We start from the raw sequence: 22,481 nt of genomic DNA, 5'->3' as shown, positions 1-22,481 counted from the left end.
TTTCATCAGGCAAAGGCTGGGGAGGAGGTCCTTGTCATGGCATGTAGAGGTGGGGTTGTGCTTGTGCTCGCACTGTTGTTCAACATCTCTTTTCATGTGACATACGTATCACTAGCATGCTAGCTCTCCACCCTTAGGTGTGATTTTTATTATGCTAATGGGGCTAGGGTCACCTTCAGTGCACTCCTGGGTGCTAGGGCGCATGTGTAAACCCAGGAAAGCCCAAAGGCTGCAGAATGTGGATCTTGGTGGCCTCTATCTCATTCTCCTAGCTTGTCGATTGTTAGGGCCAATCTTGTTAGGGCTTTATCTTGTTAGGCCCAGGGCCTTGCAGATGGCCCTGTGTCTTTAGGATGGTTCCTGTCTCACTTGCACCCAGCTAGGGCTGTGGGTTCCAACTTCGCACCAGAGCTAACGGCTTGGGAGGCCATAGGGTTCATTAAAGTATGATATCAACGGAGGTGGGAAAGCCCTGGGTAGGAGATCAACACTGTCAACAGAGATCAAAGGGAAGCCAGACATTATTACATACGGCGAGGTGACTTTTAAGTGTGTGTGTTTGCAAAGAAGGGTCACAGTTCCTCGAGTGGCCTCACAGCACCGCGTTTCACTGGAAAAGTCCCTGGAGAGGACAATGTCCAGCTCCAACTCAACTCAGAGGTGTAATCTCCATCCCGCTGTCACTCAGGACTGAAGGGCCTTTCGAACTGTCCAATCAGGGTCGGTCCCGGGGCAGGTGGGCGGGGCGACACTCCGCAACCACCCCCGACTTCCTATAGCTCTACCCTCCTTCCGGTCAGGGGTCGTCTGCCCTTGAGCTCCTAACGGTTCTCCGCCGCGAACTCCGTTGCGTTGTGACCTGATCCGAAGCGTAGGGAGGACGCCGGGGGACCCACGAGCCTCAGCGATGGTGAGGGTTCAGCCCCGGAGGAGGCGGGGCTGGTGGGAAGCGGCGGGGAGGGCCCGGCCTCCCGCGGTCCCCTCCGGGGTCTGCGGCCCCGAGTCCGCGGTGGCGCCGCTCGGCCCTCAGGCCCCTCCGGCCGCAGCGTGGGGGCGGGGCCGGCAGCCGGGCCCCGGGCGTCCTGTGGTCCCTGCGCGCGGCGACTTGGGCCGGAGCGCCTCTGGGCCGCTGTGCGCCCGCAGCCCCGCGTGTCCCAGACGGTGCGGGGCCCGCGGGAGGGCCCGCAGGACAGTCGGGCCTCGGTCTCCAGGGTCCGTGCGCGGAGGGGCTGCGGTCTGTGGGTCCCCAGGGCCTCCTTTCTCCTCGGAGGGGACCCGTTTTCTCCTGAGTTTTCCAAATATTTGGGGATCAGTCTCGAATCCACAACCTTGTGCCCCCTGCCTAGCTCTTCCTAGGGCTGGCAACAAATACCTAAATTTCCAGATCCTTCCTTGCATTCCCAAACACCAGCTTCCCCTTTCTGATTCACAGCATCATCATCATTTCATTTCACGGTATTATTAGGTCAAACAGACCCAATATTTCAATTGTTTACCCTTTTTCCACCAAGCCATGCATGCCTTCTATTAAAGATGAATTTTTTGTCTGTGGATGTTTTACGTGAGTGGAAAGCTGAGAATAACCACCTGGAATATGGAGTATGAAATCCTTGTGCCGGTCCCTCAGGATCTTTCCAAGGTGTTGCATCCTGGTAGCACTGCCCCTCCCTGGGTCCATCATCCTGAAAAGATGTCTTGATTTACTTAAGTGTCCACTTTTCAATGGGAATTAAAATGTGTTTAAATAATAGGGCTCGAAAGACATTACAAAATGTTTCCAAAGAGGCAAGAGAGGTGAACTTTAGAAAAGATAAAATATTCCAGTATTACGTTCCATTTGTTAAGAATTCTTCTCTCGTTTTTCTTCCCCTGAGTGTGTGCAGTAAGTTCTGAGGACTCTTCTTTACTTTTGGGTGGTTTCATGTGAAATTCCAGGGCTTAGACTTGCAGATGAGAAGTGTTCAAGTGTGATGAGTTATTTAGAAAACAAGCTTGCCCTGGAAATAATTATTAACTCTCTTTTTTTCCTGAACAGAATAGGTATTTGGGGTTTTCCAGTTGAAGTAGTAAAAGTGACTTAGAATTTTCTTCTCTCCTTAACACAGAAACGCTGGGTTTGAGTGATTTTGCTGAATTGTTCAAACACTGGGTCTGTGTATTTAACGGATCAGTGGTGTTCAAAGCATCTCCAGTGGGGGCAGAACCTGAGGGTGGTGAGTCTAAGCTAAGGCCCCCTTGAACCTGCAGAGGGAAGGCCTTGCAGGCCCAGTTGTCCTCCCTGGGGAGCCTCCCCCTGCAGGTGTCCTACTGCTCACACCCCCATGGAAGGAGCCTTCATCCTGAGAGGAGGTGCAGAGCCCTGGAAAGCTGGGGGTGCACGTGCTCATGGGGTGGGGAGTGACGCCCTTTCTGAGGTTGTAACTGGATTCCCTGGACCTACACATTTTAAATATTATATTTGAGTGTTGCATCATAGTTATAAGTGAACTGGGATTGTAATTTGTGCACAGTGAGAAAGTCTGTGAAGATCAGATGTTCCGTCCTGTGGACAAAGGGTTCATGAATTTGGAGTTCGTGCGGGTCAGAAGCTTAATCTGAATCCGGCTGAGAGTTTCCTCACTTGTGAGAGTGGGAGCCTGGGGGAGGCAGTGCTTCCATGCTCACAGGAGAGGAAGGGTGTGTGGGGCTCCAGAGTTTATTCCTGTGGCTGCTCAGGTGTCCCTACCCTCCTTCACCAGGGTCTGACTTACTCTAGAGGTTGTATCTCAACCAGGAGTGTCTGGACCCCAAGTCTGGGAACATGCTCACTTTCTGAGTGTGGGTTTTTCTTCTGAACTGCAGGCCAGCAGGCTGCTTCTCTGGGCTGATTGGAATATTCATGTTTCTGTCCTCGGATTCCTTTATCAGTTGAAGATTGTGGCCCTTTGATTCTGGTTTCTGTTCACATTTGGGGTTTTAAAATGTAGTTAATTGACTGATACCGTATAAGGCAGGAAAATTGTGGAACCAAATAGAATTTTTGTTTTTTTAGGCAAGAGAACCTCAGGACATGAGATCAATATATTAAGTTTTCAGGAGCATTTTCCACTTTTAGGTCAGTTTTTATAACTCCGTGTCCCTAGAGACTTTGACATTTAAAAGGCTATACTATTCCTAAAGCCAGTAAATTCCTATTTTAATGATTGTGAGGAAGAAACGTTTGAATTTTTGTTTTAATTGATATAACAAATCACTGCAAAGCTTATGTAAATTATGTAAATCTGTCAAATTCCTAATACATTTAAAGGCTTAATTGCGAACCTGTAATGTATTATAATATGCTATCTTTCCTGAAAATATCTCTGATGTTTACTATAATGGAGGGACAAACTTTGGTGGTCTTTTCCTTTTGGTTAGAAAGGGATTTGTTAGTTTTCATTTTTTAAGGTTTAGAATTTGATTTCCATCATTCTTTAAAGGATCAAATCTTGAAGTGGTTTCCTATGTAGAAAAGTTAATTAATAAAGCAAAAGTTAATAGTAATGATTAAGCATAGGAAAATACATTATATAAAAATTTCTTTTTATTTTAAATAAATCATGCATTGGAAGGATTAAAATATTCCTTTGAGAGGAAACTCCCTTAAGGAGACTCCCCGCCTGCACGTCCTGCCCTGCTCCTCTGCCTGACTCCAGCCTCCCTACATGACCAGTTTTTACAGTTTTTCTGTAAAAACAAGCCAGTGTGAATGCCTATTTTTCTTACCTGTGTTTGCTCTTATAACGAGTGGCCAGGGTCCACATCTTTGCTGTTTGATGGCTGAACACTTAAGCCTCACCCTCCCTTTTCCCCTGGGCCTTCTTACCTGGACAGGCTGATGAGAAAGCCTGGAGGCTCCTGCACTGTGGGCTGCTGCTTGCTGGGCAGCTCCTCCTGGGCGCCGTGCTGCCCTGTGCTGCACTGTTGACCCCACCAAGCCTGGGTTCTAACTACACAGGATTCTGAGTTGGCAGTTTTGGTAATTCCTTGTCCTTTGGGAGCAGGCATATGACAATGGGCCCTCATTACAGTGGTCCTGGGTCAGTGTCTTGGCTGGAATCTGTCTGTGTTTAGAGTGCAGATGTGACTAAGGTTGGGTTTACCCAGACATTGGGGAGGATATGGGGGGAATATTGAGGGGATAAAAGCATGGTTTTACCCTGTGAATGAAGTGAGCCCTTCATATGGTCACTCCTGAAAGAGGAGTTATTTCAGAGAGAAGAGACAAGGAAAGGCAGCCATTAGATGGCAAGATCACAGAGGGCTCACCAGGAACTCTAAGTAACTGGGCTCCTGCCACCCCTGCATCTATTGCAACAACAATCCTGGCCCTCTGGGTTATAGTGGGCCACACCACAGTCTGAGTTTGGCACAGCAAAGGGATTAGTTCAAACCAACTTAAGCCTGGGTTCCTTAAACTCTATAAAGCAAACAGTTGTCATGGAGGAGGCCTCTGACCCTGATGGCAGTGGTGTGAGGCTCTCTGGAGGAGGGCCTTAAGTTGTCCGTAGGCTTCTGATGAAGAAACTGCCTTGGTCCCCACACTATATGCCGTTAGAGCTGCTATTGTCACCAGGTACTGAGATCTCTTGAAAATAGAGGCTCTCACAGCACTGAGCATGAGACACTCTGCCGAGGTGCCTGTAATGTCTTTGGCCCTGGAGCCAGCCCCCACCAGCTCAGCCCAACTACTGACACTATTTGTAATAATGGAACCAAACCTTCGCCTTCTGGCTTATGCCACCTGCAGGAGGGATGACCTTTCTTTAGTTTCTTGGAAGATGCTAGGGTGCTGGAGGATACCTTGGTTCCCTGGGTAGTTCCTTGGGATTAACTGGATGCACAGCACTGGGGAGTGCATAGACTTTAAGGACAACACTACACTTGTATATGAGGGAGCTCAAGTGGAGAGTTGCTGCTCTTTACCCCTTAATTGGGACCTCTCTGATGAAATACCAAACCTGTAGGTCACCACAGTAACCAAACATCAGTCCATCATTTTATTACTGCCCCACAGTTTGTCCCATCTGCATATTTTTCAGACTCTTGGGACTATTGTCCAAAAGTTGCCCCTTTGTGAACTCTGGGAATCTCTTGACTCAGAGATACCCAAAAGATAAATTGAGGTATTCCTTGTCTGTACATTACTAAGTCCACAGTATGAGGACTCACCAGGACACTTCTTATCCACGTTGGAATTCCAGACACTACTGATGGTAACCAGGGCACTTCTCAGAGTATACAGTGCCTCTCTTTCCAACAAGACTTTTGGGTCTCAGCTCATAGAACACCATACTGGCTTATTGAAAGATTCTACTTAGGACTTTTCAACTTTGCAATGCTGTAAAAGTGATACCCGTTCAGTAGAAATCATACCTTGAATTTTGAACCTTTCCCAGGCTAGTGGTAAGCTGGACAATGCTCTCTCATGATGCTGGGCAGCTCCCAAGTCAGCCACGTGATCCTCTTACAACCATTCAGTACAGTATTCAATAAATTACTTGAGATATTTAACACTTTATTACAAAATAGGCTTTGTGTTAGATGTGTTTGCCCAACTGTAGGCTAATCTAAGTGTTCTGAGCATGTTTAAGGTAGAGGAGAGTAAGCTATGTTTTTTGCCACATTAGGTGTATTAAATACATTTTCAACTTATGACGAGTTTCATTGCAAGTCAAGGAAGATCTCTAAGTTCAGCTGAATGAAAGATAGTCTGTTTCAGTCATCAGGGTTGAATTGTAATGAGTTTGTCTTCGTCTTTTTTTAAGAATAGACCCGTTATTTTAGAGCAGTTTAAAGGAAAAATTGATCAGAAAGTACAGGGAGTTCACACATAATCGCTCTGCATCCGCACAGTTTGCACTCTTTTTTGCTTCTTGTGTGATGGTGGTACATTTTTACATTGGTGAACTGCTATTGATGCAATAAAGGGCACAGTGTACATTAGCATTGACTCTTTGTGTTATATTATGTATGGCTTTTGGCAAAAGCATAACAACATGGATCCATCATTTCTATGTCATATAATGTATTTTCACTTCCTGAATTTTCTGTGTTCCATCCTTCGAAACCAAAGCTCTTCTTACTGGCTTCTGCTTTTGTCTTTTCCAGAATGTCGTATACTTGTGATCACACAGTGTGTAGCCTTGTGAGATTGGCTTCTTTCACTTAGCCATATAAGCTTTAGGTTCCTCCATGTGTTTGCATGGCTTGATTCCTCATTTCTTTTTATCACTGAATAGTATTTCATCATATGGATACACCACCAATTATCTGTTTGAATCTTGAAGGACAACTTGTTTAACTCTGCCTCTTGCCAATTATGATTAAAGCGCCAACAAATTTCCATGTACAGGTTTTCTGTGAACAAAAGGTTTCAACTCAATTGGAAAAATACCAAGGAGTATGATTGCCGGCTCTCAGTATACATACTAACACTATATATTGCTTTGAAAAGTAAGTCCCTGTCTTCTGTCCTAGGGTTATCAAATTCCATTCCCACCAGCAGTGAATGAGATTAGCTTCACATCTTCTCCAATATGTGGTGTTCTGAGTGTTTCGAGTTTTACCCATTTAATAAGTGTTCAATGATACCCCACCGTTGTTTTATTTGCAAATTTCCAGTGACATTTGATGTGGAGCCTGTTTTCATATTGCCTGATTCCCAGCTTTCTATCTTCTTTGGTGAACTGTCTGTTCAGATCTTTTGCCCATTTTTAAATGGACTGTTTCTCTTATTACTGTGGAGTCTTAAGAGTTCTTTGGATATTTTGGATGCCAATCATTTATCAGACACAGGTTTTACAAAGATTTTCTCCTATTCTGTGACTTGTCTTTTCATTCTCTTAATACCGTCTTTCTCAGAGCAGTTTTTTTCATCTGAATGAAATGAAATTATCATAAAAGGAAAAACTTTTACAAACCTTGCTTTGGGGTTGTATCCAAAAATTTATCACCAAACCCGAGGTCATCTAGATTTTCTCCTATTTTTCTTGAAGGAATTTATTCCTTTTGTATTTCATATTTAGATCTATGATGTGTTTGTTAATTTTTGTGAAATATGTAAGGCTTGTGTCTGCATTCATTTTGTCTGTGTGTGTGTGTGTGTTCATTCGTATGTGAATATCCACTATTTCCAACACTATTTGTTTAAAAGACTTTCTTTTTCATTTGAATTACCTTTCCTCCTTTGTCAAAGATCAGTTGAGTATATTTGTGTAGGTCCATAGGAAAGTAGTGGACTTCTATACCCTTCAACTTTGCTATACTTTCTTATTAATTCCAGGAGTTAGTTCTGTTGTGAATTCTTTCAGATGTTTCACAGAACCAATCATGTCATATGGAACAAACCTTATGAATTTAGCTACAGGTTTTGTGAAGCTGGTCTTTCTCAAGAAGTGGAAGTTCTCTTTTACTAGTTTATTATCATAAATGGAAGTTGGATTTGTTCAAATCATTTTTGTTTTCACTACCCTTCCTTTCGTTTCTGATATTAGTAATTTTTGTCTTTCCTCTTTTCTTAGTTATCTTGATTAGATGTTTATCAGTTTTATTAGTCTTGTCAAAGAAACAGCTTTTTAAAAAAATTCTCCACTAATTTCTTACAAATGCATTACTTTATCTTCCAATTTTTATTATTTCTTTTATTGTGCTTACTTTGGGTTTAATTTGCTCTTCTTAATGTTTTCTAAGGTAGATGCTTACCTTATTGAGTATAGATCTTTCTTTTTTCCCAGTATATTTGTTCAATGGCATAAATTTTCCTGTAAGTACCGCTTTTGCTGCATTCCCTCATTCTTTGATACATTGGTTTTTAAATTTCCTTCAGTTCAAAATAGTTTTTAAGTTTTTTTTTTTTTTTTATTAATGTTATGATGGATTACAAGCTTGTGAAATTTCAGTTGTACATTTTTGTTAGTCATGTTGTGGGTACACCACTTCCCCCTCCGTACCTTCCCCCCACCCCCCCTTTTCCCTGGTAACCACCGATCAGATCTCCTTCTCAATATACTAATTTCCACCTATGAGTGGAGTCATATAGAGTTCGTCTTTCTCTGACTGACTTATTTCGCTTAACATAATGCCCTCGAGGTCCATCCACATTGTTGTGAATGGGCCAATTTCGTCTTTTTTTATGGCTGAGTAGTATTCCATTGTGTATATATACCACATCTTCTTTATCCAATCATCAGTTTCTGGGCATGTAGGCTGGTTCCACGTCTTGGCTATTGTAAATAATGCTGGGATGAACATACGGGTGCAACGGACTCTTGAGATATCTGATATCAGGTTCTTAGGATAGATACCCAGTAATGGGATGGCTGGGTCATAGGGTATTTCTATTTTTAACTTTTTGAGAAATCTCCATACTGTTTTCCATAGTGGCTGTACCAGTTTGCATTCCCACCAACAGTGTATGAGGGTTCCTCTTTCTCCACAACCTCTCCAACATTTGTCGTTCTTGGTTTTGGATGTTTTTGCCAATCTAACAGGGGTAAGGTGATATCTTAGTGTAGTTTTGATTTGCATTTCCCTGATGATTAGCGATGATGAACATCTTTTCATGTGTCTATTGGCCATATTCATATCTTCTTTTGAGAAATGTCTGTTCATGTCCTCTGCCCATTTTTTGATCGGGTTGTTTGTTTTTTTGTTGTTAAGCAGTGTGAGTTCTTTGTATATTATGGAGATTAACCCTTTGTCGGATAAGTGGCTTGTAAATATTTTTTCCCAATTAGTGAGCTGTTTTTTTGTTTCAATTCTGTTTTCCCTTGCCTTGAAGAAGCTCTTTAGTCTGATGAAGTCCCATTTGTTTATTCTTTTTATTGTTTCCCTCAACTGAGGAGTTACAGTGTCTGAAAAGATTCTTTTGAAACTGATGTCAAAGAGTGTACTGCCTATATTCTCTTCCAAAAGACTTATTGTCTCAGGCCTAATCTTTAGGTCTTTGATCCATTTTGAGTTTATTTTGGTGTGTGGTGAAAAAGAATGGTCGATTTTCAATCTTTTGCATGTGGCTGTCCAGTTTTCCCAGCACCATTTGTTGAAGAGACTTTCTTTTCTCCATTGTAGGCCCTCTGCTCCTTTGTCGAAGATTAGCTGTCCATAGATGTGTGGTTTTATCTCTGGGCTTTCAATTCTGTTCCATTGATCTGTGGACCTGTTTTTGTACCAGTACCATGCTGTTTTGATCACTGTAGCTTTGTAGTATGTTTTGAAATCGGGGATTGTGATTCCGCCGGCTTTGTTTTTCTTGCTCAAGATTGCTTTAGCAATTCGTGGTCTTTTGTTCCCCCATATGAATTTTAGGATTGTTTGTTCAATTTCTGTGAAGAATGTTCTGGGGATTCTGATTGGGATAGCATTGAATCTGTATATTGCTTTAGGTAGTATGGACATTTTAACTATGTTTATTCTTCCAATCCATGTGCAAGGAATGTCTTTCCATCTCTTTATGTCATCATCAATTTTTTTCAAGAAAGTCTTGTAGTTTTCATTGTATAGATCCTTCACTTCCTTGGTTAAGTTTATCCCAAGGTATTTTATTCTTTTCGTTGCGATTGTGAATGGGATAGAGTTCTTGAGTTCTTTTTCTGTTAGTTTATTGTTAGTGTATAGAAATGCTACTGATTTATGCACGTTAATTTTATACCCTGCTACTTTGCTGTAGTTGTTGATTATTTCTAATAGTTTTTCTGTGGATTCTTTGGGGTTTTCTATGTATAAGATCATGTCGTCTGCAAACAACGCGAGTTTTACTTCTTCGTTACCTATTTGGATTCCTTTTATTTTTTTTTCCTGCCGATTGCTCTGGCCAGCACCTCCAGTACTATGTTGAATAGGAGTGGTGAAAGTGGGCACCCTTGTCTTGTTCCTGTCCTCAGAGGGATGGCTTTCAGCTTTTGTCCATTGAGTATGATGTTGGCTGTGGGTCTATCATATATGGCCTTTATTATGTTGAGGTACTTTCCTTCTATACCCATTTTACTGAGGGTTTTTATCATAAATGGGTGTTGGATCTTGTCGAATGCTTTCTCTGCGTCTATTGAGATGATCATGTGGTTTTTGTTTTTCATTTTGTTGATGTAGTGTATCACGTTGATTGACTTGCGGATGTTGAACCATCCCTGTGTCCCTGGTATAAATCCCACTTGATCATGGTGTATAATCTTTTTGATGTATTGCTGTAATCGGTTTGCCAAAATTTTGTTGAGGATTTTTGCATCTATGTTCATCAGTGATATCGGCCTGTAGTTCTCCTTCTTTGTGTTGTCCTTGTCAGGTTTGGGGATCAGAGTGATGTTGGCTTCATAGAATGTGTTAGGGAGTTCTCCATCTTTCTCAATTTTCTGGAACAGTTTGAGGAGAATAGGTATTAAGTCTTCTTTGAATGTTTGGTAGAATTCTCCAGAGAAGCCGTCTGGTCCTGGACTCTTGTTTTTGGGGAGGTTTTTGATTACCGTTTCTATTTCCTTACTTGTGATTGGTCTATTCAGATTCTCCATTTCTTCCTGATTCAGTTTGGGGAGATTGTAGGAGTCTAGGAATTTGTCCATTTCTTCCAAGTTGTTCAATTTGTTGGCATATAGTTTTTCATAGTATTCTCTTATGATCTCTTGTATTTCATTGGTATCTGTTGTGATTTCTCCTCTGTCATTCCTGATTTTGTTAATTTGCGCTTTCTCTCTTCTTTTCTTGGTGAGCCTGGCTAGGGGTTTGTCAATTTTGTTAATTCTTTCGAAGAACCAACTCTTTGTTTCATTGATCCTTTCTATTGTCTTTTTTGTTTCAATATCGTTTATTTCTGCTCTTATTTTTATTATTTCCCTCCTTCTACTGACTCTGGGCTTTGTTTGTTCTTCTTTTTCTAGTTCTGTTAGGTGTCGTTTGAGGTTGCTTACGTGAGCTTTTTCTTGTTTAGTGAGGTGAGCCTGTATTGCAATGAATTTCCCTCTTAGGACTGCTTTTGCTGCATCCCAAATGATTTGGTATGTCGTGTTCTCATTTTCATTTGTCTCCAGATAATATTTGATTTCTTCTTTAATTTCTTCAATGATCCATTGTTTGTTGAGAAGCGTGTTGTTTAGTCTCCACATTTTTGCACCTTTCTCTGCTTTTTTCTTGTAGTTGATTTCTAGTTTAATAGCGTTATGATCAGAAAAGATGCTTGATATTATTTCAACTCTCTTGTATTTATTGATGTTTGCTTTGGTTCCCAAAATATGGTCAATCCTTGAGAATGTTCCATGTGCACTTGAGAAGAATGTGTAACCTGCTGTTTTTGGATGAAGTGTTCTATATATATCTATTAAGTCCATCTGGTCTAATTTTTCATTTAATTCTATTATTTCCTTGTTGATTTTCTGTCTGGATGTTCTGTCCATTGGTGTTAATGGTGTGTTGAGGTCCCCTACTATTATTGTATTGTTGTTGATGTCTTCTTTTAGTTCTATTAAGAGTTGCTTTACAAATTTTGGTGCTCCTGTGTTGGGTGCGTATATATTTATAAGTGTTATGTCTTCTTGGTGGAGAGTCCCTTTTATCATTATATACTGTCCCTCTTTATCTTTCTTTATCTGTTTTGCTTTGAAATCTACCTTGTCTGATATTAGTATAGCGACACCTGCTTTCTTTTGTTCATTATTAGCTTGGAGTATTGTTCTCCATCCCTTCACTCTGAGTCTGTGTTTGTCTTTGGGGCTGAGGTGTGTTTCCTGGAGGCAGCATATTGTTGGATCTTGTTCTTTGATCCATCCTGCCACTCTGTGTCTTTTGATTGGGGAGTTCAATCCATTTACATTTAGAGTGATTATTGAGACGTGGGGGCCTACCACTCCCATTTTGTGTCTTGTTTTCCGGTTTTTTTCAGTTTCCTTTGTTTCTCGTCCCATGGTTTAATCTGTTCTGATGTAGAGCTGCTACTCTCTGTTGTTGTCCTTCTACTTATCTCCTCTGCTCTTGGTTTTGTAGCCCCTTTCCTTTTTTGGATTTTTCAGGAATGAGGGTTTTCCTGAGGATTTCCTGAAGAGGAGGTTTTGTGGCAATGAACTCCCTTAATTTTTGTTTATCTGGGAAAGTTTTTATTTCTCCATCGTATTTGAAGGATATTTTCGCTGGGTAGAGAATTCTCGGCTGTAGATTTTTGTCCTTCAGATTTTTGAATATATCATTCCACTCTCTTCTAGCCTGTAAAGTTTCTGCTGAGAAATCTGCTGATAGCCTGATGGGGGTTCCTTTGTAGGTTAGTTTCTTTTGCCTGGCTGTCCTTAATATTTTCTCCTTGTCGTTGACTTTTGCTAGCTTCACTACTATATGCCGTGGAGTTGGTCTTCTTGCATTGATAAAGTTTGGAGATCTATTGGCTTCTGTCACCTGAAGATCCATCTCCCTCACCAGATTTGGGAAGTTCTCAGCCATTATTTCTTTGAATAGGTTTTCTGCCCCTTTCTCCTTCTCTTCTCCCTCTGGTATACCTATAATCCTTACGTTGCATCTCCTAATTGTGTCTGATAATTCTCGGAGAGTTTCTTCATTTCTTTTAAGTCTTGCTTCTCTCTCCTCCTCTGCCTGCAACAATTCTATATTGCCATCTTCCAAATTGCTAATTCTTTCCTCCATATTATCGGCCCTACTGTTCAGAGCATCTAGATTTTTCTTAATCTCCTCTATTGTGTTCTTCATTTCCAATATTTCTGTTTGGTTCTTCTTTATCGTATCAAACTCTTTTGTGACATAGCTCCTGAACTCGTTGAGTTGTCGGTCAGAATTCTCTCTTAACTCATTGAGAATCTTAATGATGGCTGTTTTGAAGTCATCGTCATTTAGGTTATACATCTCATTTTCTTTGGGATTGTTTCCTGTATATTTGTTGCTTTCTTTCTGTTCTGGAGATTTAATGTATTTTTTCATATTGCTTGATGTTGTTGATTTGTGCCTCCGCATGGAAATAGAGTTTAGTTGCTCCTTTCACTTGTTTCAGCTGCTGCAGTGGGAGGAGCAGCTGTTTATATTTCACCAACCAGGAATCCTGTCCGTAGTTGCTAACTGGGCCTGGGCCCCTCTTCGTAGCCACAGTGGCCCTTTGGATTCCCTCCTCTGCCGTGGGGGCCGTCACAGGGGGGCTTCAGGCTGCAGGTGCCTACTGTTGCAGCCCACCTAGATGTGCTCTCTCCTTGGGGTCTGCAACGGTGTTATGGGCTTTTCCAGCAGCCAGGGGTGGGATCACTTATATTTGTCGCTCCGTTGCTGTCGGCACCCACCACATCTCACTTGTCCTCTATAGGTCGCAGGAGAGCTACTGGCATCTTCTACAGTCTGTGATTAGTACACCTAGCTATGCTGCTTTTGCCCTGGGGTCTTCCAGCCTTGTGGCTGGCGGCTGGGTGCCTTCTACTGGTGCTGTGCAGAGGCTTTCCCTAAGGCTGCTGTGAGCCTGTAGGGTTTCCCCCTAGGCTACTAAGCTGGGTCTCTGGAACTCTCTCCAGCCCCAGTCCTCTCTGAGATCTCCAGCAATCCCTAGCCTCACGGGGTGGGCAACGGCAGCTGGGGGTCGCCCCGCCCTCAGGGATTCTCTCCGGGCCTCTCCCGGAGCCGTGAATGCTCAGCGTGGCCCCTCTGCTAACGGCAGACAGAGAGTTTTGTCTGCTGCCCGGGTGGAGCCCTGGCGCTTCCCCTCCGGGTCGCAGGACCGGCCTTTTGAAAGTTCCCCCCGCCCCGGTCCTCTCCGAGATCTCCGGCAATCCCTAGCCCCACGGGGTGGGCAACGGCAGCTGGGGGTCGCCCCGCCCTCAGGGCTTCTCTCCCGGCCTCTGCCGGAGCCGTGAATGCTGGGCGTGGCCCCTCTGCCAATGGCAGACAGGGAGTTTTGTCTGCTGCCCGGGCGGAGCTCCGGCGCTTCCCCTCCGGGTCGCAGAACCGGCCTTTGAAACTTCCCCCGGCCCCGGTCCTCTCCGAGATCTCCGGCAATCCCTAGTCCCACGGGGTGGGCAACGGCAGCTGGGGGTCGCCCCGCCCTCAGGGATTCTCTCCGGGCGTCTGCCGGAGCCGTGAATGCTCAGCGTGGCCCCTCTGCTAATGGCAGACAGAGAGTTTTGTCTGCTGCCCGGGCGGAGCTCCGGCGCTTCCCCTCCGGGTCGCAGGACCGGCCTTTGAAAATTCCCCCCACCCCGGTCCTCTCCGAGATCTCCGGCAATCCCTAGTCCCACGGGGCGGGCAACGGCAGCTGGGAGATCTCCGTGCCCTCCGTGTCTCTCTCTGGGACCCTCCGGGCGCCCCGAGCACCAGGCTGGATCCCCCCGCCAATGGCGGGGAGAGACTCTCCCCGCGGGCTCAGGTGTGCAACTCCAAAGTTTCCCTCTGCGTTTAGGAGTAATTGCAGGGGGTTTAGGTAGGGTTCTGGTCACCTGTTTCCACCGTCGCTCCTCTGTTGTGTTCTCGCTCCTGCCCTAGACGTGCGTGGATCCTCTGGGGGCGTCCGTTGGAAGAAAGCCGCTTGCGGGTACCAGGCTGCCCGTCGGGGTCGGAGAGCCCTCACCTATTTCCACATCCTCCCGGAGGAAAGTCCATCCGCCTTCCGATGTATAGTCGCGTGGGTGTCTCAGACGTCCTGAGATGCTGTCTGGATATCCTTTGTCAAGCGATAAGTGTCCAAATAATTGTAGACTCGAAGGGCGAGAGACAAAGAGGACTACTCACGGCGCCATCTTGGTTCTTCTCTAGTTTTTAAGTTTTTTGAGACGACTTCTTTGATCCCATGTATTATTCAGAAGTGTGTTGTTGAATTTCCACATGTTTGGGCCTTTTCCAACTATCTTGCTGTTGTTGATTTATGAATTAATGTCTTTGTGGTCTAAGAGCATGTTTTGTGTGACTTCTGTTCTTTCACATTTGTTAAGGTGTGTTTTATGTCCCAGAATGTCGTTTTTCTTGGTGAATGTTCCATAAGAATGTGAGAAGAATGTATATTTTACTTTTGTTGCATGAAGTATTCCATAGATTACAATGAAATCCAGTGGCTGTACAGTGCTGTTCAGTCAACTCTGTCCTTCCTGACTTTTTTTTGCCTACTGGAATTTATGGTTCTGGGATGTTGAAGTCTACAGCTATAGTAATGGATTCATCTATTTCTTCTTGCATTCTGTCAGCTCTTGCCTTATGAATTTTACCCCTCTTTTGTTACAAGGTACAAATGGAGAATGGCTGTGCCTTCTTGCAGAATGCACCCCTTTCTCATTATGTAATGTCCCTCTTTATATCTGGGTTTTCCTTGGTTTGAAATCTGTATTGTTGATAATTCATATACCTGTGGCTTTCTTTTGATTTGTGTTCATGTGGTACATTTTCCTCAACCCTTCACCTTTTATCTATCTTTGGCTTTATATTTAAAGTGACTTTCTTGTAGACAACATATAATTAAATGTGATTTTAAAAATCTGATACTACTCTTATCCCTCAGTTGTATTGAGACCATTCATGGTTAAAGTAGCTATTGATACAGTTGGATTAATATTTATGAAACCTTTGAAGGTTTCCATTTTTAGCCTTGTTCTTTGTTTCTTTTTGTCTTCCACATTTTTCTGCCTTCTCTGGCTTTAGTTGAGCATTTTATGCTTTTTCCTCCTCTCTTAACATATCAATTACATGTTTCTTATGACACTCTTTTAGTGGTTGCTCTTGAGTTTTCAGCATACATTTACAACTAACCCACCTCCTTTGTCAAGTGACACTGTGCCACTTCACTGTGTGCAAGTACCTCTTAACACACACTTCCCAATTTCCCCCTCCCTGTGCCTTGCCACATTGTTGTAATTTATTTCACTTGTCTATATAAGCTTCTCATTACCAAATGCATTGTTGCTAATAATATTTTAAACAAATTGCAATCTGTTATATAAATTATGTTAAGATATAAAAAATATAATTACACTTATTTATTCTATTTCTAATATTCCCCTCATTATTTACATTCTTTCTGAATTTTACACGGTTTTATTCGAAGTAGGTGTACTAATGACAAATTCCTTCAATTTTTGTCTCAGAAAGTCCTTATTTCTCCTTTATTTTTGAAGGATAATTTTGCTTGACACAGAATTCTAGGAGAGTGATTTTTTTCAATTTCAAAACATTAAATATTTCCCTCCACTCTGTTCTTTTTTTTTCATTTTTTAAAGATTTTATTTTTCCTTTTTCTCCCCAAAGTCCCCTGGTACATAGTTGTGTATTTTTAGTTGTGCGTCCTTCTACTTGTGGCATGTGCATGCAGACGTAACCACTCAGCCACAGGGCCGGCCCCCTCCACTCCGTTCTTGATTGCAGGGTTTCTAAAACGAAGTCCAGTTTAATTGGAATCTTTGTTTTTCTATATATAGTGTGTTTTCCCCTCTGGCTTCTTTCAGTATATTTTCTTTGTTTTGATTTTTGTCTATTGTGTATATGATATACTTGGGGTGCATTTTTGGTGTCTTTATACTTAGTGTTCTCTGAGCTTTCTGGATCTAGACTTTGCCATCTATGATTAATCTTACGAAATTGGTGGTTATTATTTTTCTGTTGCTTTCTTTTCCTTTAGATATTTCCATAAGGTATATTGTAAACCTCTGTTAAAAAAGGTTGTTCTAACAGGTTCATGGATACTGGTTTCTGTCTCTTTTGTTCTTTTTTGTCTTTGCATTAGACTCCAATGAAATAGATTTTTTTGAGTACAGGCCTTGTTAGGAACAGGCCACTTGTTGCATATTTCAAAGTGCCGTCTTTCTCTTCTCTTTCCCAATTTTGGAGACACTGTTTGCCCTGTCACTTCAGTGCTCTCATGACTCTAAGAAGAGTTGTTCATTTCACCTTTGTTCATTTTCCTCTTGTGAGATAGAGAATGACGGCTTCTAAATTCCCTCAATGCCAGGCAAGAAGTTGCAGGGCATCATCTAGAGTGTCTCTTTGGGAAAAATAGAGATTTTATGTTCTATTGGAAGGAAGCACTGTTGAATCCTTTACATATTTTATAATCATGGGCAAATTCAACTTCAAACTATTTTGGACTTCAGTGAACACTCTTGCAACCTGCACCTGTCAATCTACCCCTCAAGGGCAACAAGGCCCAGGATACTCTGGGATTGACCAAAAAGAGCTCTTCTGGCACACTATTATCTCACTATCTGTTCTGAAATTGGCTGGAAGCAGCCCTGAGGCACAGAAGTGAGGGATTTTCTGGTGTAAGTTGTCATGCCTTCTTCCTCGTGTCTGAACTCTAAGTTCCAAGTAACTTTTGAGCTCCATCAAATTGGATGGAGAAAGAAAGAAGTGAGTCTGATAAATATTACACACGTTAAAAGCAATGCTTCCCCCACAAGACTATTTACCTTCAGCCAGCTGCATCTCATTATTTGTAATGGCCTGGAGTACTTTAGGACAATGTGACCAGCTGGCTTTGTTAAAAGTTTGATTTTTACAGGCCTCCTGGACTCTCATGCTTGGTGATAGGATGAGACAAAATAGCTTCCAGTTCTTCACTATGATTTTACTCATTGAAAGCTCATGCAGATTTCACCCTCTGCTTCCTGGAGTGCTCTAACTGGTGGGTAATAAGATGAAGGAACTTTTCTCATAAGGAATCAACAGTCTTAAAATGATATTTGTGTCATTTGTATAGCATTTCTGTCGTTTCCCAACATGCTCTGTACCCTGCCATTAGAGAGAAATAAGATGTAACGTGATCACAGTAAAAGTGTGTAAGTAATTTCTATGTGTTTATGATGCTGTTAAATTGATGAGGAAGTTTGTACAGAGGAAGTTTCTGATGATCAAGTCATAGAATAAATGTTTGGAGATCATACATAAATACATAAATAAATGTTTAGAATCATACATAACCTTCCTACAGTGGGCATATGGATGTCTCGTGCTGTCAGTCCCATGCACCTTACTGTACACATATTCGGGATGTTTTAGGACTCAGTGGCCATTGAGGATGTGTCTGTGACCTTCACCCTGGAGGAGTGGGCTTTACTGGATCATTTACAGAAGAAACTCTACAGAGATGTGATGCAGGAAACCTTCAGGAATCTGGCCTCAATTGGTAAGGATGAGGACATTCCTTCATTTAGTCAACGAGAGAACAAGTGTTTCTTGCCCATCAGTGTTGCTCCAATATTTGGAATGTGGAAAGGGGGATGTTGGTAAATAAGCTGGGCATGGTCACAGCTCATCATGGATCTAGAATCAGTTTTTTTATAATTTCTAATATTTGGAATCATTTTTCTTGGTCTGCATTTTAGGAAAGAAATGGAAAGATCATGACACCCAAGATCAGTGCAGAAACCAGGGGAGAAAACTAAGGTGAGCCACACTTGCTATAGAAAGCAGTGTCTCAGGTGAGAATCCTGGTGTGTTATAAAGTTTTTTAAAGAAGCGAACAAAATAACCCCTGCTTCAAGTTTAGTTATTCCTAGAAATTTTTCACTAAAAATCCTTTATGAAATGTGACATAGTTGTTTAGTGTTTGCAAAAGAGTTTACTTGGAGGGGCCGGCCCCGTGGTCGAGTAGTTAAGTTCGCATGCTCTGCTTCAGCAGCCCAGGATTTCACTGGTTTGGATCCTGGGTTTGGACATGGCACTGCTCGTCAGGCCATGCTGAGGTGGTGTTCCATATGGCACAACTAGAGGTACTCACAACTAGAATAAACAACTATGTACTGGGGGCTTTGGGGAGAAGAAGAATTAAAAAAAAAAAAAATTGGCACCAGATATTAGCTCACGTGCCAATCTTTAAAAAAAAAAAAGTTTACTTGCAAATAGTATTAATAACCCTATATGATTTATGCATTTCACTGTTTAAATAATCACAAAGTAAAGTCTTCCTGTAGTGCATTCGGTATGTTGAATTTCAAACAATTCAGATAAGGCAGAAAAACCTACACAATAAATCATAATAAATTGTGAAATCACTAATAATGTGATTTTTGTTTTTTACAGAAGTCATATGGTAAAAACACTCTGTGAAAGTGAAGAGGGTAGTCAATGTGGAGAAAATGTCAGCCTTATTCCAAATCTCAATCTGAAGAAGAAAACTACTGGTGTGAAACCACATGAATGCAGGGCATGTGGAAAAGTCTTCACACATCATTCATCCCTTAATAGGCACATAAGGTATCACAATGAACACAAACCATCTGCCTATCAAAAATATGGAGAGAAGCCATATAAATGTAAGATATGTGGGAAAGCCTTTGTTTATTTCCACGTTTTTGAAAAACATGAAAGAAATCACAATGGAGAGGAAACCTATCAGTGTCAGGAATGTGGGAAAGCCTTTATGTGGCTCAAAACCCTACGAAGACACATGAGAATGCACACTGGAGATGCTCCTTATAAATGTAAAGAATGTGAGAAACACTTCAATTGTTCTAGTTCACTTCAAGTACATGAAAGAACCCACACTGGAGAGAAACCGTATGAATGTGCAAAATGCAGTAAAGCGTTCAGTTGTCCCAGTTCTCTTCAAAGACATGAAAAAACTCATACTGGGAAGAAACCCTATGAATGTAAGGAATGTGGGAGAGCCTACAGATATTATACTTCCTTACAGATGCACGAAACGACTCACACAGGAGAGAAACCCTATGAATGTAAGCAATGTGGTAAAGCTTTCATTTCTCATCTAGGTTTCCAAATACATGAAAGAAATCACAATGGAGAGAAACAGTATAAATGTAAAAAATGTAGTAAAGCATTCAGTTGTCTCAGTTCTCTTCAAAAACATGAAAGAGATCACACTGGAGAGAAACCCTATGAATGTAAAAAATGCAATAAAGCATTCAGTTTTCCCAGTTCTCTTCAAGTCCATGAAAGAACTCATACTGGAGAGAAACCTTATAAATGTAAGGAATGTTGGAAAGCCTTTACTGCTCTCTCAAGCCTTCGAGGGCACATGATCTCTCACACTGGAGATGGACCTTATAAATGTAAGGAATGTGAGAAAGCATTCATTTCTCCCAGTGCATTTCAAATACATCGAAGGATCCACACTGGAGAGAAACCCTATGAATGTAAAGAATGTGGTAAAGCCTTCAGTTATATCACTTCCTTCCAAATACACAGAAGAACTCACACAGGAGAGAAACCCTATGAGTGTAAAGAATGTGGGAAAGCCTTTAGTGTCGCAACTTCACTTAGAATACATGAAAAAACTCACACTATGGAGAAACCTTACCAATGTAAACAATGTGGAAAAGCCTTTAGATATCATCACAATTTTCAAAGACATGAAAGGAGTCACATAGGAGAGAAACTCTATGAGTGTAAGCAATGTGGTAAAGCCTTCAGTTATTACAGTTCCTTCCAAGTACATGTAAGAAATCACACTGGAGAGAAACCCTATGAATGTAAAACATGTACTACAGCATTCAGTTGTCCCAGTTCTCTTCAAAAACATGAAAGAATTCATACTGGAGAGAAACCCTATGAATGTAAGGAATGCAGGAAAGCCTTCGTTTGTCACACAAACTTTCAAAGACACATGAGAATGCACACTGGAGAGAAACCATATAAATGTGTAGAATGTGGGCAGGCCTTCTGTGATCCCAGTACTTTCCAAAAGCATGAAAGAACTCACTAGAGAAAACCTCTTGAAGGTGAACAGCATGGGAAGGACTTCAATTGGCCCACTTCCTAAAATGTGACAACTCCCACCAAAAAGAAATAAATGTAAATAACATGAGAAAGCTTAATGGGAATTAATACATGCATAATGCTCCAGAAACTTTTCAATATGAAAGAGTTGTGATATTGTGCTTACTAAGTGTGTTGTGTTATACTGTAAATATATTGTGTTTACTAAGCTTTTTTCCTAAGATACATGACTGGACTGAGGATTTCTACTAATTACTTTCAGAAATGAATATTGAGGTGAGAGAATTCTATGTCATTTTTCTACTGTAGTACATAAGATCATAAGATTAATAGGTAGTGATTTTTCCTTAACTCTGTTAATAATATTTTCTCTTTACTTTTTTTGAAGCCTCTTGGATCCAAGCATGAACTGACATGTATTTCTCCTATACAGTTAGGTTTATTCTTTTTATAATGTTTTATTTTTTCCATGTTAAGGGGCCATTGAAAAATGACAGTTTGGTATTTGTTGGGATTTTCTTCATGGCCTTGTTTGGCAATTCCTGGACATCCCTACCAAATGATATATATTGTGCTCATTCCCCACCCCCCCGAAAAAGCTGTTTTGTGATGGAGGATATAGGATCTTTTTTCCATTTTTCATACTATTAAATGGAATAAATTTTTATGTATTGTATGGTTATCAAAGAGTATGGTTCCGTTTGAATTATTATGTTCACATTTAGGCGTTCATTCATTGTCCTTCTGACTGATATTTTGTGAATAGATTTTGATTAATAAGAGAGACCTGTGCTAGGACAAAAAAGCTAGAGTTGGAGATATCCTTCCTGTGAGTAATGTTAGGAAGCACATCTTCCAGAATCCATCCGTTTTATACTTCCCAGTTAGAATTCACCAGTAGCCTCACTTGCATGAGATTTGGAAGGCAGAAGAGAAGAAGACATTAGTGACATTTTGGAGCCACCATCCAGGGAGAGGGGCAGATACATAGGAGCTTCCAGGACACCATCTTCCAGCCAATTTCCTGGATTCTTTGCCCTTCCAGTCAAGAGTATCCTCAAAACCACCACCAACTGTTTGATTTCTAGTTTATTTGAGGTGTCGGTTTCCGCTGATGTCTTCACAAGTTCCACCTCAACAATCCATCAGAGTTTGGGTTTTTCTGTAAGGCCTCTTGTGTCCACCAGGAAACTAATTCAAACTTGCGTGACTGGGAGTATTCTCTGGTTCCCATCTTTTCTAGATTATATCCATGTAAGGTCTAGTGTGTATAGGAAACAACTTCTGCTGTTACTGCTGTTAGCCAGGATGTTTTCCTGATTCACCGTGACATCCACAGTGGCGTATTCAAAAAGAAGGACATGGGAGTTTGTTTCTCTGCTGCATTCTGCAGCGGCTGCCTTGACCTGGTTCTTCCGTGTGAGAAGGAGCACCTTCCTCCTGTCAGGAAGACTCTTAACTGTTACTTGTAGATGAACATGATTCTTCAAAAATATTTTTGATTGTGTTTGTGTTTAAAGGATATGAATTTTTTGTGAGACTAGTATTTCTGTAGTTTTATGGAAATATTTTATCAACTATCTTGTAATCCCTCATATGCTAACAAATATTATTGTTTTTTATTTTCTCAGAGGATATATTAAAATATTCTGTTAAAATTAATGGATTTTCAGATAAACTTGCAGTTTCCTTTATTTAATCATTGTACATTATGAGTCAGTATTATCATGTACACACAACTTCAGGTATTTTTCCCTCAGGCAAATTTTGTTTTTTATTCTTTTACAGTTCTTTTTCTCATGAAACTATTCTCAGATATTCTCAATACCAAAAACAAAAAT

General features: G+C 41.5%; 1 protein-coding gene across 3 annotated transcripts; it reads left to right on the top strand.

Annotated features, from left to right (window-relative positions):
- Positions 1-801: 801 nt before the first annotated feature.
- On the top strand, positions 802-22,213 carry LOC124252020 (zinc finger protein 14-like). 3 transcript variants are annotated; one of them, XM_046685095.1, is made up of 5 exons: positions 896-910; positions 17,465-17,587; positions 17,962-18,088; positions 18,288-18,348; positions 18,985-22,213. In XM_046685095.1, exons 3-5 carry the CDS (start codon positions 18,055-18,057, stop codon positions 20,624-20,626), a joined length of 1,737 nt encoding a protein of 578 aa, XP_046541051.1. In that variant the 5' UTR covers positions 896-910; positions 17,465-17,587; positions 17,962-18,054; the 3' UTR covers positions 20,627-22,213. The 3 variants fall into 3 exon arrangements, with proteins under 3 accessions (XP_046541050.1, XP_046541051.1, XP_046541052.1); XM_046685094.1 differs by lacking the exon at positions 17,465-17,587 and having other exon boundaries at positions 802-910; XM_046685096.1 differs by lacking the exons at positions 896-910; positions 17,465-17,587; positions 17,962-18,088; positions 18,288-18,348 and adding an exon at positions 18,350-18,383.
- Positions 22,214-22,481: the final 268 nt, after the last annotated feature.

This window comes from Equus quagga, chromosome 14 (assembly GCF_021613505.1).
Source record: "Equus quagga isolate Etosha38 chromosome 14, UCLA_HA_Equagga_1.0, whole genome shotgun sequence".
Taxonomy (NCBI): domain Eukaryota; kingdom Metazoa; phylum Chordata; class Mammalia; order Perissodactyla; family Equidae; genus Equus; species Equus quagga.
This window is presented reverse-complemented; position numbering and strand designations above follow the sequence as displayed.

Coding starts and splice junctions, on each gene's coding strand:
- LOC124252020 (XM_046685094.1), top strand. Junction 18,089..18,287: donor CAGGAATCTGGCCTCAATTG/GTAAGGATGAGG, acceptor TCTGCATTTTAG/GAAAGAAATGGAAAGATCAT. Junction 18,349..18,984: donor AACCAGGGGAGAAAACTAAG/GTGAGCCACACT, acceptor TGTTTTTTACAG/AAGTCATATGGTAAAAACAC.